Source organism: Pygoscelis adeliae, unplaced genomic scaffold (assembly GCF_000699105.1).
Source record: "Pygoscelis adeliae isolate BGI_AS28 unplaced genomic scaffold, ASM69910v1 Scaffold144, whole genome shotgun sequence".
Taxonomy (NCBI): Eukaryota; Metazoa; Chordata; class Aves; order Sphenisciformes; family Spheniscidae; genus Pygoscelis; species Pygoscelis adeliae.
This window is the reverse complement of record NW_008824551.1, coordinates 594,470-609,986: the sequence shown is the minus strand read 5'-3', so window position 1 is coordinate 609,986 and position 15,517 is coordinate 594,470. Positions and strand designations below refer to the sequence as shown.

At 38.9% G+C, this 15,517-nt stretch overlaps 1 protein-coding gene across 1 annotated transcript in view; it reads right to left on the bottom strand.

The window, feature by feature from the left end:
* Positions 1 to 15,517, bottom strand: part of SEMA5A (sema domain, seven thrombospondin repeats (type 1 and type 1-like), transmembrane domain (TM) and short cytoplasmic domain, (semaphorin) 5A) — a 274,858-nt gene that overhangs the window by 44,059 nt on the left and 215,282 nt on the right. The window contains exon 16 of the mRNA XM_009321911.1: positions 1,963 to 2,188. Coding sequence (XP_009320186.1) covers positions 1,963 to 2,188 — 226 coding nt within the window. The remainder of the gene's footprint in view (positions 1 to 1,962; positions 2,189 to 15,517) is intronic.

Sequence of the window (15,517 nt, the reverse complement as noted above, 5' to 3'; positions counted from 1 at the left end):
CATGAGCCGCCAGCTTCTCTAGGAGAATGCTGTGGGAGACGGTGTCAAAGGCCTTACTGAAGTCCAGGAAGACCACATCCACAGCCTTTCCCTCATCCACTGGGCGGGTCACCTGGTCATAGAAGGAGATCAGGTTGGTCAAGCAGGACCTGCCTCTCATGAACCCGTGCTGGCTGGGCCTGATGCCCTGGTTGTCCCGCTCCTGCCTTGTGAGCGCCCTCAAGATGAACTGCTCCATAATCTTCCCTGGGACCGAGGTCAGGCTGACATCTCAGCTGTCAGACAAGAATATACCCAGATTCTTCTGTAGATCTACTTCTAGTTGTTGTGATAACTCTCCTAATTCTGTACTATCTGGTGGGAAAAATATTCTCTTTCTCATTTAATCTCATGAAATTTTAAAAAGGTGTCATAAATGTCAAAGTGCTGGAAGACAGCAAAAAGCACCACCACCACACAGAAGTCTTATTTAGGATGAGAAAGGTAGGTCATACACCAATCCTAGCAGAGCAAAATCTCTGCTAAATGCTAGTTTGAAACTTAATTTGGATGAAAACAGGAGAATAGCAGAAACACTTGTTACAAGAGTTGCTCCATGCTAAAACCTGCCTTGCTATCCAGACCTAAAAAATAAACATTGGAAACCGCAGATTACCTGAAATGGGAATGACAGAGTATGAAACTAAGCCTCATCTGGAGTACCATGGGTTTTGTTTTATTATTTCACACAGTTTGTTACTATGTATTTCTTTAAAAAATTACTAACATCCTGTCCCCTCCAAAGATACACAGGTGTCATGTGAATCAATGAAGCTTTTACACAGGGTGAAGGGCATGGGGGAAGCTTCTAGCATCTTCTCACAGAAGCCACCCCTGCAGCCCCTCCCTCTACCAAAACCTTGCCACGTAAACCCAACACAAGCAGGAAATGCTTAACACTGATTTTCACAATAGTTGGTCTGTCGGAAAAAAATATTGAGAATTAGAAAGCCCAAGGACTTGGAAACTATTCTCTCTTTGTGGCCTTAGATAAGCCAAATGCCTTCAGTTATACATTTTTTCAGCTAACCTGGGTGTGTGAAGGTACAAAAGGCTATGTAAGTGGACAGCAGTCTATAAATATTAAAATATAATAATGAAAAATCAGTATTTCCTTAGGTTATATAACTAAAATATAATACTTAAAAAGAAACACTGATATATAATTTAAACTGGATAATTAATGAAATATATTAATAAAAATTAGAGTGACTGTCAGAAGTTCGCCTAGTTTTTATTTTTTATATATATACACATAACATTTATTCAAAACTGTGTTTTACTGGAAAGGAAAGAACAAAATTCTGAAATAAAATAATTCCAATTTAAAGTCATCTAAAGTTGACAATATTTTGAAGGAGTCCAGTTTTTGCATCTCAGAAATACACAGAAATTTAAATTACTAGCAATAGCATAACATAAACTTTTATAATAGAAATTATGCAGTTCATAAACCCCTTATTTAAACACCTGCATAAATCTTACAGTTGTTACTTTAGAAATACTGAGCAAAAAGTTCTTCTCAGCATCAATACTACGTAGTCTAGCTAAATATTTATCAAATACATTAATGTTGCACAAAGTGTCTCTCCAGTAAAAACCCGAGAGAGTATAAGGAGGTGAGAGAATCCTCCGAGAACTGGGCTGCCATGTCATGGCTCGCAGATTATTGTAAAGAATATTAAAATAACCTGTTAAATCTCATAAACGGTGGTAAAAGACACTTGATTAGTCTGAATGATGAAGCTAGGTCCAGAAGAAATACAAGCTAGATTCCCTGTTGAGATCGCTATGTCCTCCTTTTCATTATCCGTTCTGTTATGCAAAACACCAGCAAGCAAAAACTTCCACTCTGTGCTGAAAATGGAACTGCAGACACCTCGCTAGCAGGAGGCATTGTGCAGCCACTCTAGCTTTGCTTACCATCTGTCGAGCATCCACTGCTGCCATCACTGGAACAATAACGCATTTCAATCCTTTGCCTTCCCACCTCTAGCAAATTTGGGTCAGGCAAGCGCGCTTTGCAGGTGTATCTGAAACGTTGTTCATAGTGGCCACCGTTGTCTGAAATATTGACTGGGGTCCAAGGCGTCCAAGGAGTTGTCTTTTTTAACTCTGGACAGGCATTGGTGTTACAAGGCTGATATTCCTGAAAGAAAATGGTCATAATGAATTAATCATTAAATATGACTTAAAAAAACCAAACAAACCCTGAAAACAGACAAAAAGTCAACCAATAAAAAAGCCTCTGATATTTTTTCCAGCATTTCCAATAGCAGTGATCATCAATAAACTTTTAATTCCAATCTCAAACTGAAAGTGTTTTTTTCTGCTTCTAGGCAAGCACAGTATCACACTGCTAAAAGCAATAATATGCCAGTACAAATTAGATCTATTACATCCATAAAAACAGTAAGCTGAACACTGTAAGTACCATGATAAAGTGCATCCTTTATAAATTAATAGCCCCAAATAAGGTGTAGCTAAATATGTTAAAGCTTTTAATTAAGAGGAATTCTGATAAACTGCAAGTACAAGACACAAACCAGCAAATAATTCCTTGGTAAAATCTAGTGGCATATGAATAAGTGAACCACTGTCCATTTTATATATTGCTTATGTATTACAAGGGGACAATGGACAAAAAATGTTTTCTATTACAGAATCTGGCTCCCTGAGGTGCGTGTTACCCATAGCTCCAGCATTGCTAAACCTATCATCAGAAGCAAGTTCCCTGTGGATTGATATGCACCAAAGGGAACAGACCACACCTAAGAAACAAATGCAGAATTGCCAATATTCTCAAGCCCCAGAATATATGTCTTCTGATGAGTATCATCAAGATCTGTAGGTCCTGCCCATTCATTTCCCAGAGCATAATACGCTTCATCTGATACAAGTGCTTTGTAAACTACATGGATGAAATTAAACAACCATTAAATATCAGAACAAATTCACACTGACAAATTATTAAAGACAAAAAGAAACAGGCAGCAGTGGGAGAATTTTAAAATGATCTCTCTACCTCTGACCTCTTAGAGAGGTACTCAGCGGAGGGTACCTTCTGAAAGGGAGCATACTAACTAAGCTTGTAATTCCACTAAATACTAAAAAATATGGACACAATAGAAATAACGGTTTTATCACATAGTACAACCTCCTTCTTCCATAACCCCTACCCCAGCTGATACCACCATGTTCCAACAAGCAATAGATTACCTGCTCCTCCCTTTCCCGTGGTGATAATAGCCTTTTTATTTCATACTTTCCTCAGTCCACTACCTCTTCTCTCACACGGTCTAACTAACATATCCAATTAGGCTGAGAGCAATTGCTCTCAACCTATATTTTGGTTTAAACGCTGTGTTACTATTTCAGATCTAAAAGAAGCTGCTTTGTCTGAAAGCTTTTCTAATTTTTCCATCTATTAGGGTTGGAAAAAAAATTATTCCCCAGAAACCCCTGCCCCGCTAACACAGCAAGGCACCAGAGAACCCAGCGCTGTGTTCAAGACTCTCATGTTCTGAGGCCAGGTGGACTTGTGACAAACTTCCTGGTTTCATGGTTTTGTGGTACTTCAGGCAAGAAAGGGCTCTTAGCCCAAAGACTTCAGCTGGACTACTCCTGTTGACTCCTCAAGGCTGTGCAAAGCCCCTTCCCACCTTAAAACCTGGTGATCACTACAATGGTGACCACCTGAGTCATACTCAGGGACCATCTATGAAAGAGGATCCCTTCAGAGCACAGAGGACTGGATCAACTTTTCCGGGATCTGAGTTTCAGCCTTGATTGGGTTTTGGATCAGAAGACAGCAAAGAACAAGCAAACTATCTGGTCCTGTGTACAGCAGGGGAATTAATTTCTTCATGACTCCTCTAGCAAGTGTTTAAATCCTGTATGTTTTAGACTGAGGACAGAATATGTATGACTGTTCTCCTTGCAGCACATGAACTGTAAAAAGGAAATCATAAAATTAACAGATCCCAGAAACAGCCAGAACCACCACGCTTGCTATCCCAACTGGCTTTTCACCTCCAATGTGCAGTCCCCTCCAGCAGCTGGATTACAGTGCATCTTTTAGCAAGAGCACTCCGTCTTTCCCTCCTTTTTTTTTTTTTTTTAAAGATGTCTAGTACTGATGAGTCTATCACCTCCCCGCATCAGCTGTTCCACTATTTAGTAATCCTCAAAGCTAACAAATTGCAAGTTAATTCAAGGCTGCATTTTCCCCTTAATTTAATTTTCCAGTCACTGAATTTTGCTGTGCCTTTATCAACGATACTGGAAGTGTTTCTTGTCCTGTACCTACAAACATATTTTTCATGCCCAAGTACCCATACATAATGATAAACTAAGCTGAACGTCTTAAAGCTACATAGGATTTAAAACCTGATCTCCAGGTCCTGTGCATTCCTGTGTCTTTCTTTTGTCCAATTTCCTTATTTTCCTTAAGACTGGACACCAAAATTTGACTTGGAACTCTAGAAGCAGTCTTATCAATACAGCATGCAGACGCAATCATGACCCCGTTCCACTTGACAATCTGACTTTAATACATACATTATTGCATTAGTGCTTTTTCCTTCCACAACATTGCACAAAGAGCTTAAGTAGACCCAGTTATCTTTGATAACCTGTCCTTCTCTAAATCACGGCTTTACAACTACATATAGTTTCCTATCCCACACAAGAAGCTGGTGTTTGGCAACATTAAAATATGTTTTATTAGCTTCTGCAATTATCTAGTATATTATTTACTGCCTCAACAATCTCTGTCATGGTCAAGCTTTACTGAAGATGTCTTATATCACTGTCTAGACTGCTGATAAAAATGTTAAGTGCTATTGACCCAAGAACTGATTCCAGGCAGACCCTGCTAGACACATCCCAGTCATTTATATCTGTCCATTAACACCACATTTTTCAGTTTGTCAGTGAGCCAGCTTTTAATCCATTTAACATTTGCCATATATTTCAGTTTTCCAAATCAAAGTATTTTCTGTTGCAAAGGTAAAGAAATGTCTTGGAAAAATTCAATGACAGTCTGGGAGAAGTGCTGTATCACTTCCAAACATCTTGAAACATAAGCGCTTTTCTAGTAGCATGTAAGCAGGAATAATTCAATCAGTATAGTAGCTACTACAGTGTTTTTTTCAATATAGTCACAATGGTCTAAAAGTTTCAGTTCCTCATTTGCTGTTGATTTTTGTATTGATATTTTTCAATCAAAAATAAAAGCTGCTAGAAATGTGAGGTCTTTCTTTACTGGATATGGCGTAGACAGGTGAGGGTCATGAAAAGCAGAATGTGTGAGATATGCAATGAACCCCTTGTCAAATGAAAATAGGCAATAGAGGAAGAAGTTCATTTAGCGGCAATGTATTGAATGTTGCTTTGCTAACACACATCTGAGATGGCTCACTCATTTCTTGAAAAAACAGACTACCAGTAATCAGTGTGCTTCAGGATATGTAGTCCCTTCATACACCCTAACAGAGGGTATACTCATATGTTGTTACATGAGCCAGAAAAGAAAGATGTTCCTTAAGAGTATCTGTAGAGACCATTTGTTAGTTTTTCCTTTCTTTTTGCTTGGTGCATAGCTTATAAGAGTGTTTGTCTGCTGTCATGCCTGTCTTATTCAACCACTGGATAATACCCATGAAAGGCTCAGAATGGCAGGGGAAACAAAAGTACACGTAGATTACCCAGAAAATATTTACAGCAGTAAATAGTCTATCCTTGAGAAAATTCAGAGGAATATCCTAACAATGGATGACCCCATGAAGTTCTGGCACTAATAACGACCTGGCAGAGCCTGCTGACTTCTCTCACAAACAGTGAGTGCTGCACTGCTCTACCAACTACCGCGTCCGCCACAGAGGAATCAAAAATCGCATAGTGCTTGATGAAAGCATTGATGTGATCTGATGCTACAAAACGGCAGTATAAGCAGAACAATGATCTTGCTCTGAATGGTCTCAGATTTGGAAGTAAGTAAAGGAGGGGCGAGAAAAGGCACGATTCAGATCACACATGGGTATATTTAGTGCTGCTAGCATGAAGACATAGTCTGATTGGAAAGATTTGTCAGGGACTGGGAATATGGAAACTGCTATCTCTGCTTGGATTATCCTCCTCACCTTGTCCAACGCTTGAACAATTTACCCAGGTAGGATTTCAGGAATATGGCCCTCTCCAAAGCAATTCGACCAGCTAGAGTCACGGATACAATAATAAAGCAACCACACAGTGGAATAAAAGTCTCAGATGAAACACTGAGGTCTCATCTCAGCAAAGCAGTGGTAAGAAAGAACTAGAAAAGCAGTGAAGCATTCTGCTTCAATAGGGCTGTTCAGAGGAACCAAGACAGTGGCTGCCAAACTCCACCTCATGTGCTCCACGTGGAATAAAGGAAGAGATGGGGTCAAGCTCTCCTGGGAGGGACCTCTAGATACCCATAGAGGAAAACTTCAGGGGCTCATATGATGGGTTTAAGTACATTAGTTCTTAGGGTAAACTTGTGGACTTAGAACAATAATTATTTGAGGCCATTTTCAGACTCCAAAAATATCATTGCAATAGTTCAAACTTAACCACGTTTTCAAAGTTCTCTTTGCAAGTTGTCCGAAAACTTGAGGCCTAATTCACAATATTGTGGCCTTTAGTTCAGAGTGGATTTAGTCAGTTGAGATTGTTAAATTTATGCCTGGCTATGCCTGGCAAAGATACAATGAGACTTTTAAAGACTAAATTTCAGGGGACAGCTCAACAGTTAGTTAGGAATTTTACACAAAATATACAAATACATACATACATCACAAAGCACATGTCTATGAAAATGATAAATTAAAATTAAAACTTATCATGAAGCATACTGGTGGTAATATGAGAAAAGTCATCATATATTGAAAACATAATTTGGAATGATAGCATATAAACATTGATACTCCTAGTTTAAGTTTTAACAAACAGCATGATAGTCTGATACATCCTTAGGAAACTAGGCTAAAAATCTTATCTACATTTTAACTACATTTGAACTACAACTTTTATGAAAAACAGAATTTAGGTAGAGAGTTCTATTCCCATTTATATTACGTGTTTATATTATGGAGGGTTTTCTCCTAAAAACCTCTTATTTCTTTCATGTATATAGTATGTCTATGTTGAATGCACTTCTTTACTTCTCATCTGTGTTTTTCTTTCTCATTTGTTAGTGTGAGAGACTATCTTCACAAGGCAGCTAAATCAACATTAACAGTCCATTTAAGTATTTTCAGCCCAACGGTTATCTTTTATGATTTGCTTTTAATATATTGTATTAGTTCTCAAATATTCTTTTGGAATCACCGAACAGTCCATTGATTAAAAAATACTTATAAATTCTTGCTTTTTGCTCCATCAACTTCAGTTTGTCTGGCCCAAAATATTTATTTAGTTTTTCAGCTATTAAAACACCAATAGAAAAGAAATGTCACGGATTCATAAATTGAATGGTGTACTATGTCACCTGGGACAAGACAGGGCTGTAAGGTATAAGAACCTGAGTCTCTCAGCCATCTCCCAAGCTTTGAGTTTGTCACAGCAATATGTAGTTAAAGGAAAGGATAGCTCTCACGTGCAATCAAAACAAAGGCCAAAATGAATCTAACAGTGTTATAAAACTTGAGAGAAAACCAGTTCCCATTTATAGGGGGCCTTGTTTACACATCAAAACGTAAGTTTCCTGAAGGACTAATATACCCTCTCTGTCTCCAAGAACCAAAAGATAGATAACATTTATCTTGCAGCGGTTGAAAAACACATTCAGGAAAATCACTAACTGAACTTGAAAAAATAAATGGTTCATTTATTTTCATTACAGAAATGTGAAGTCTTATCCATTTAGAAAAGCATTTTCAAACTGAAACAAACAGAAGACAAGTATGTCCCTGATCATGTTTCTATTTATTTCCACAGTTTAAAAAGCCAGGTTCTTCAACCAAATACCATTAGATATACCTTACTTTATTGCTATTTTTCTATTACAATTCTATTTCAAAAGCATGACCTGAAAGAACACCCATTGTAAATTTCACAGCTATACTTAAAAAACAAAACCCCAAAATATTTCTAAGATTCCCATTGTATTTTAATCATGAAAGGCACATCCATATCCTAGTTCATAGGTATTATTTTAGCTTCAGTTGACATCAATGGGAGTAGTTCTATTGATTCCAGTGGAGTCAGGACTTCAGAGACTATTGCTGAGCGCAGATGCAATCCTGTAGTGCTGTAAAGTAAGGGTAGGTAGCTTGTGTTCATAACAGACTTTTAAAAATATTTTGATGGATAGAAGGAAGAAAATCATGTTACCCTATGCAAAAGGAACAGGTTTCTTCTGAAGTGAATGGATTTATTTTTGGGCTGCAAATACTGACTGAGCACAACCTTTTGTTTCAATTTTGTGTATTTTAAACAAAAGAATTGGAAAAACTTCCATTGATGTAAAGGGGAATTTAAAAGGAATTAAAGGCTGGTTTTGGAACCATTTTCCCTGGAGTTCAGGGCCTGTTGGGCAGGTCATCAGACTGGGACAGTTCGATACTCAAATCGTTCCTATATTCAACATCATTAATTTTATTTATATAAGGGAAGTTCCTACTTTCATCATCTCTTCATAAAACCATCAAATTTTGGAGTGAAGAAAGCTACCACTTTCCTCTTACTTTTTCTCTACCAGCCATTTGTGTAACTCTGTGCTCGAAAGCTACATTTTATGTCAAACTAGTCAAACTTTTGTGAAGGAAATTGTTACAAAAAATTAAAACACTTAATCATGAGTAGCTTAACTGAATATCTCAAATGCACAGGGTTAGTAGGAGCACCTTCAGCTCCACCTCAGCAAGCAGAACGGCCTGGTTGCATCAAGGAAGTGCAGTTTTTATGCTTAAGTACTGCTTCTTGGATGCTCACATTCACATTGGCACCTGAGAACCATTTAGAGTGATAAACATTTATTTCACATACATGACAATTCCTAATAGTTCATTTTAAAGCATGATATTTGGAATTAACTCATATTCAAAATGAAACTAGAAATGTCTAAGGAATAAAAAGCTTCTTTATTCTGATAACAGAGATTTAAAAAAAAATATAGAAAGAGGCATAGTAGTTAATCTGGATTCTTCCAAACCTAATGCATTTATGGATCTGCATTACAATTAACCACCCTACTCAAATGCACCTAGCAAATGAAATTGTTATGTGATACAAAACAGGACAAATTTGTCAAGATTTGTAAATTGTTTTTCTTTTTTTTTTTTAAATAACTGAATACATCAAGAACTTATGTGTATTTTTGCACACCGCTCGTAGAGAAATGAAAAGTAGTAAAACCATAGTAAATCCACAGCAGCAAGTCTGCCTGCTGACAGCTCAATTTGTACCAATCCTCCAAGCGTCCCTTGTGTGATCCCAGTGCTACTACTAGAGGATTCCACTTCTATACCCCATGTACAGAGCAGCCTGCTAACACAGCGCCCTTACTCAAATCTCCACACCCATTTAACACTTGCACGGGCAGACTATGAGCTCCCTGGAGGAGAAGCCGTTTTGGACTGCCTCTTTGCAGGCCTTTGTACAACGGCATCCTAGTTCATCATTAAAGCTTTCAGGCAGCAGGACAACAGTAATGTAACTATAATGCTTTGGAGGCTAGCTTCCTGCTATGGTAGGCAGCAGATTTTCAATCCAACAGTTTTAAACCCCTTAGTGAGCTGCAAGTCAAGACCAGGGAACGGCAACCATGCCGTCCTTCCCAGACTGCTAAGGCAGTAATGGGTCCCAAGCTGTAGTCATTATGGGAACTCGAACTCTAAAATGGCAAAAAAAACCCATTCTCAGTGCTTGTATGTTCTTAATATTGGAGAACATCTCAAAACCAGTCAAAGAACTGACTAGTGGAATTTACAGACAGTTTTCAAAGTAAGAATGAAGTACACTTAAAATGTAATGTGTTTCAGTGAAATGGATCTGAATTTTGGTTACAGACGTCTCTCCTGGAACTTGCCTGCTTGTTCAATAACTATTCAGAATTCAGTGTCCTGAATAGGCTGAAACTAGAAAATGCATGTTTGTTTTTACTGGACACTCACCTCACTTTCAGGGATGTGTTTCAAGTCCACAAGGGGAATTAGTGTTCAGTCTTGTCACCCAGTTCCTTTTTGAATGTGGATTTACTTTGAATTCTAGACTTCTCTTATTAAGTTAACCCTAGATTTTCTTTTGATTAATAATACCTTCTATGTTTTGCCCACAATAACATAAGCCTCCTGTAAATTACCCGGCTCTTTTCACTCTTGGGGCATTGAAGATATTGAATGTATTGTTAACATATAGGAAACAAGCAATGCCCCTAAAAATGCATGGCCTAAACAGAAAATTCTTCCTCTCATTCGTCCTTCCCTTTTACTCTATACATGGTCTATGAAACATCTCACAAAATGGACGAGCTGTGCAATGTGCTCTGAAGGATCACATATTCAGCTACACACAAGAACACAGCAAATGGGTTTCCTCCGACTTAGGGTTTTTTTTAAGTAACAAATTTTACTTTCATGATTTTTACCACATTCATGCAATTATGTGCTTTTCTGTATTGGTGTACACCACTAATTCTAAGTGTCACACTTAAGCATTTTTGTCAGTCATGTAATTGTTAGGGACTTGCCACTAATTAGGAGTCAAAGATACTTAATTGCCAGTCCTAAAAATTGATAAATAATAGTCCAGGTCCTCAAAATCATTACATTGGCTTAAAAGAACCCTGGACAGAGAGAGGGGGTCCATCTAGTAAAGGAAGCTGATTAAGTTGTTCATGCACTATCGTTACGAAGAGTGTGTCCCATCCTTCTACTGAAAATTACTGTTTTGCAGATAAGTTACTGTTTAGGAGATAGGTGTCCAGGGCTTATTTGCTCCAGTTCACAGACAGGAGTCTTACTGAAAATCCCGTCTTATCTATGGTTTTGTATGCTGTATTGCAATCTGGCACAGCACAAACATGTCTCCTGTTCTAGCAGCTCTACTGAGAGGTAGGAACCTCCAGAAGGGGGGGATGAGAAGCTGGGGACATCACCACCTGAACCCGCTAAAATTTGATAAGCCCAGAGGTGTCTGTCAATGGACTAAGGATTCAGTTATTTTTGCCCTGAGTGTTGCCATTTAGACTGCTGCAAAGCCTGCACAAAGGAAGTAGGACGTATTACTGAGCTGATGAAAACAGAACACACTGGACCATAAATAATCAAGGCCGTAAGGCTGAAGGGATTGTCCACCTATAAATGACTGCATGGATTTACCAAAACTGCCTCAAAACTGATTTCAGTTAAGCAGGTGCTATACTGCCATGTAATGAAGACCTCAACTGCAGTAGGAAAGACACGACCTCTAAATATGAGCAACAACATGACAAGTAGATGGTGAAATATAAATATCATTAAAGGTAAATGATGTGATACTTGTACATGAATCAAAACTAATATTTTAGGCATTTAAATCAGAATTTAAAATTAGTGTGTAAACATCAGCTTTGAAATCTATATTTATACATTTAATTATAAAGAGAGGATATTCAACTTTACCTTTAAAATTAAGAACGTACTAGTTGCAATTTGAAAAGACCAGGGAAAGAAATGTAGCTTCCTGTGAGCTGCAATTTTGCTTGCCTGATCACTCAGTACTTCAGAAGTGGGGAAAAGGGGGTTGTTCAAGATTCCATTTTGGGGGGTACGATCAGCTGATTGGAAACAAGTAAGTTGCTGCAGCTTAGTGAGTTACCACTCAGCTGGGCCATGCTAATGATCTGTGCATGTGGCTTTATTCATTACAAATGCAAATGCAAGTGCAAAAGAAGGCAGATTAAGTCAGATGGATTAGGGGTGATTTACTTTGCTGTAATAACTCCATTGTTTGCAATTAGCTTCACATACTCTCACTGAGAAGCTTAAAGTTTTTCACATAGGCCCTATAATTCCTGGCAAAAATCTTTTAAATTGCTGAAATACTTATTATTAACTTAAAATGTATTTTTTTGAATTACTGGAAATCATGGCTATCCAAGTATTTATTAAGTGAGAGTAAGAATGTTAGAAGATAATCCAATAGTCGAAAAGGCATGAAAAGGCTGTCAACTCATCAATTTTAGAGACTGCTGCTTTGTAATGACTGCAAATCTCTTATCACACATAAATTACCTTCATTTCTATTCTGCAGCGTACATTTTCCTTCATGTAGGCTTCTAGAAAGACAATGAGAGCTATATTCTTGTTGTAAAAGGAGATCCTCAATAACAAATTTTTAAACACCGTAAGTGGAAGCAAACCTGGGATTTTAGTTTTCACAGGTAACACTAGAGTTACTTGGCTACTTTGTGACCTGGAAAGAATTTGATCCTTAGATTCCTGATTCTTAGATTCACCCATTGCTAGCTATATGATTGTCCATGTGCCTTTTCCTGAATTTAGCAATGGGAGAAATCTGCAAAGAAGTTTCAGCGGGTTTTGTCTGCCACCATATGTCACTAACTCCACAGGTTGCTAAAACAATGTGTAATTGCAAAACAAGAAGAGGAGAAGAAAGTAAAAGCTGCACAGCCTGTAATCATGGGGTTTAGGATAAGGAACCAGGGTGGTACTCCTACAGAGAGAAATGGCTCATTTCCTTCACAAGGCAGTTTCAAATTAAGTACAGTGGTAAAGTTGTTCTGGAAATTTACATACTGAGGACACATTTATTTCCATAATATTTTGACCTGGAAAACCAACTGTGTGAAAAGCCAGCCAACAAGTAATGCAGAAAAATAAAACAGTTATTACTATTTTATATCCAGCCATAGAGCACGCTTTCAGATTCTTATTCATTTACCCATAGTCATTTATTATATTGTCAGTGCAGCCTTATACCAAAATTAATCCTTTTATCAGCTTATAGATTATCATTAATCTTATTTTCTACAATTACACAATCTTTTAGGTTCAGCTGAACTTTCACATTTTAAGCTCAAAATCTGAGGGCTAAAATGCAACCACTAATCAGCGGCACATCAAAACAGACCTGAGAGTATGAAATTATTAACTGCTTGTGAAGTCATTCAGACAACAAGCACTCAATTACAGCTTGTCTTCTTGGTTCCCTCCTCCCCCCCCCTTTAATTATAAATAGTTATAAACTGTGTTTTATACAAAAATGGAAGCAAAATTTGAGAAAGCTAATGTTGGAAAGAGATGAAGTCTGGTTTTGCTCTGAAAATCTGATTATTTTAATATTTAATAATGCTCTGAAATATTTAATATTTAATAATGCTCTGAAAATCTGATTATTCTCACTGTATTCTTCTATTTAAGTCATTCCCAAGAATGAATTAAATGGTATACAAATCACTGGGGAAAAAAAATCCTATAATGTCACCACTCCTGAGGTAACACTCCAAATGTTAGAGCAGCTGCTAAACGACAAATGCATAAGGGATGGAAATAGTACAAAGTGAATAGATGAGGAGCCATGAACTTTAATTCAGAGTTGCCAGCCCAAACCCAGGAGCTGCAGTGAAAAGCAGAATTGCTTGTTGAAATGCATTAAACTGTGCAAGTATTTAAATCCACTGAAAATAGATTTAGCCACACAAATGAGACACATTCAAAGATTTTGATCATCTGCACCTTCTAATGAGGTAGCAGAAAGGGTATGCTCTGCCTTTCTGAGAATGAAGCCACTCAGTAGGGGATCTGAGTATGGATTTGGAAGCCTAATGAAGGTGGCAAAATACTGCTGCCAGAGATCTCTCCAGCACCAGATGGATTGCCGTCATCTCAAAAAATTCCAAATATTAGGAAGCTGTAATTATCTACTAGGAGGGAAGTCAAGAATGGTAAGTTAATGTGTATATGAACATCCACGTCTTCCTAGCTCAGAGGCCATGTTAGTCTTCTGTAAATGAATGAAAGAGGAAAACCAAACACAACCCCCATCTCCCAAATTCCTTTCAGGCAAGATTTTTCTCTTTCTCTCTCTGTGGAGAGTGTGGACAACACGTGTGGAAAATGGGTATAGCAGGTAGGTTAAAAAAAATAATTATACTATAAACCTCTTTTTCAGGCCTTGACCCAGGCACACTGAAGTGCACAGTAGTATAACTGAACTGAAAATGCACTTAAGCACAATTTAATACTTTATCACACCACAGACATCTGCCTTTTCCCAGGGCAGAAGTTACGGCAGAGCTGACAGACGTGAACATGTGCCCACACCTCAATCACTGCTGCTACAGTCGAATGTAAAACACAAAACCATCTTCAGTTATAGCTTGTAATCACTTGGACGAGGAAGCACAGTGACCGAGATGCAGACACGTTTGCTTCTGCCAACTCCACTATGGGAAAATATGACCTCTAGCAAAGGGGGACACCTGAGCTGGTTAAATTAACAGTTGGGCGGGAGTGTTGATCTGCTCGAGGGTAGGAAGGCTCTGCAGAGGGACCTGGACAGGCTGGATCGATGGGCCCAGGCCAACTGTATGAGATTCAGCAAGGCCAAGTGCCGGGTCCTGCACTTTGGCCACAACAACCCCATGCAGCGCTACAGGCTTGGGGAAGAGTGGCTGGAAAGCTGCCTGGCGGAAAGGGACCTGGGGGTGTTGGTCGACAGCCGGCTGAACATGAGCCGGCAGTGTGCCCAGGTGGCCAAGAAGGCCAATGGCATTCTGGCCTGTATCAGAAATAGTGTGGCCAGCAGGAGCAGGGAAGTGATCGTGCCCCTGTACTCGGCTGCACCTCGAATACTGTGTTCAGTTTTGGGCCCCTCACTACAAGAAGGACATTGAGGTGCTGGAGCGTGTCCAGAGAAGGGCAACGAGGCGGGTGAGGGGTCTGGAGAACAAGCCTTATGAGGAGCGGCTGAGGGAGCTGGGGTTGTTTAGCCTGGAGAAAAGGAGGCTGAGGGGAGACCTCATTGCTCTCTACAACTACCTGAAAGGAGGTTGTAGCGAGGTGGGTGTCGGTCTCTTCTCCCAAGTAACTGGCGAAAGGACGAGAGGAAATGGCCTCAAGTTGCACCAGGGGAGGTTTAGATTGGATGTAAGGAAAAATTTCTTTACTGAAAGAGTAGTTAAACATTGGAACAGGCTGCCCAGGGAAGTGGTTGAGTCACCATCCCTGGAAGTATTTAAAAGACGGGTAGATGAGGCGCTTAGGGACATGGTTTAGTGGGCATGGTGTTGTTGGGTTGATGGTTGGACTCGATGATCTTGGAGGTCTCTTCCAACCTTTAATGATTCTATGATTCTAAGTCTAAGGGTACCTTACAAGCAGCAGTCTGCTGCAGCAAGAACTGGGCCTGAGAGGCTGTGCTTGGCAGTAGATGCAGGTCTTGATATAGCATTGCTAGGCACAATTTATGGCTATAATTTTAAAATTAAAGTAATCATAGAATGGTTTGG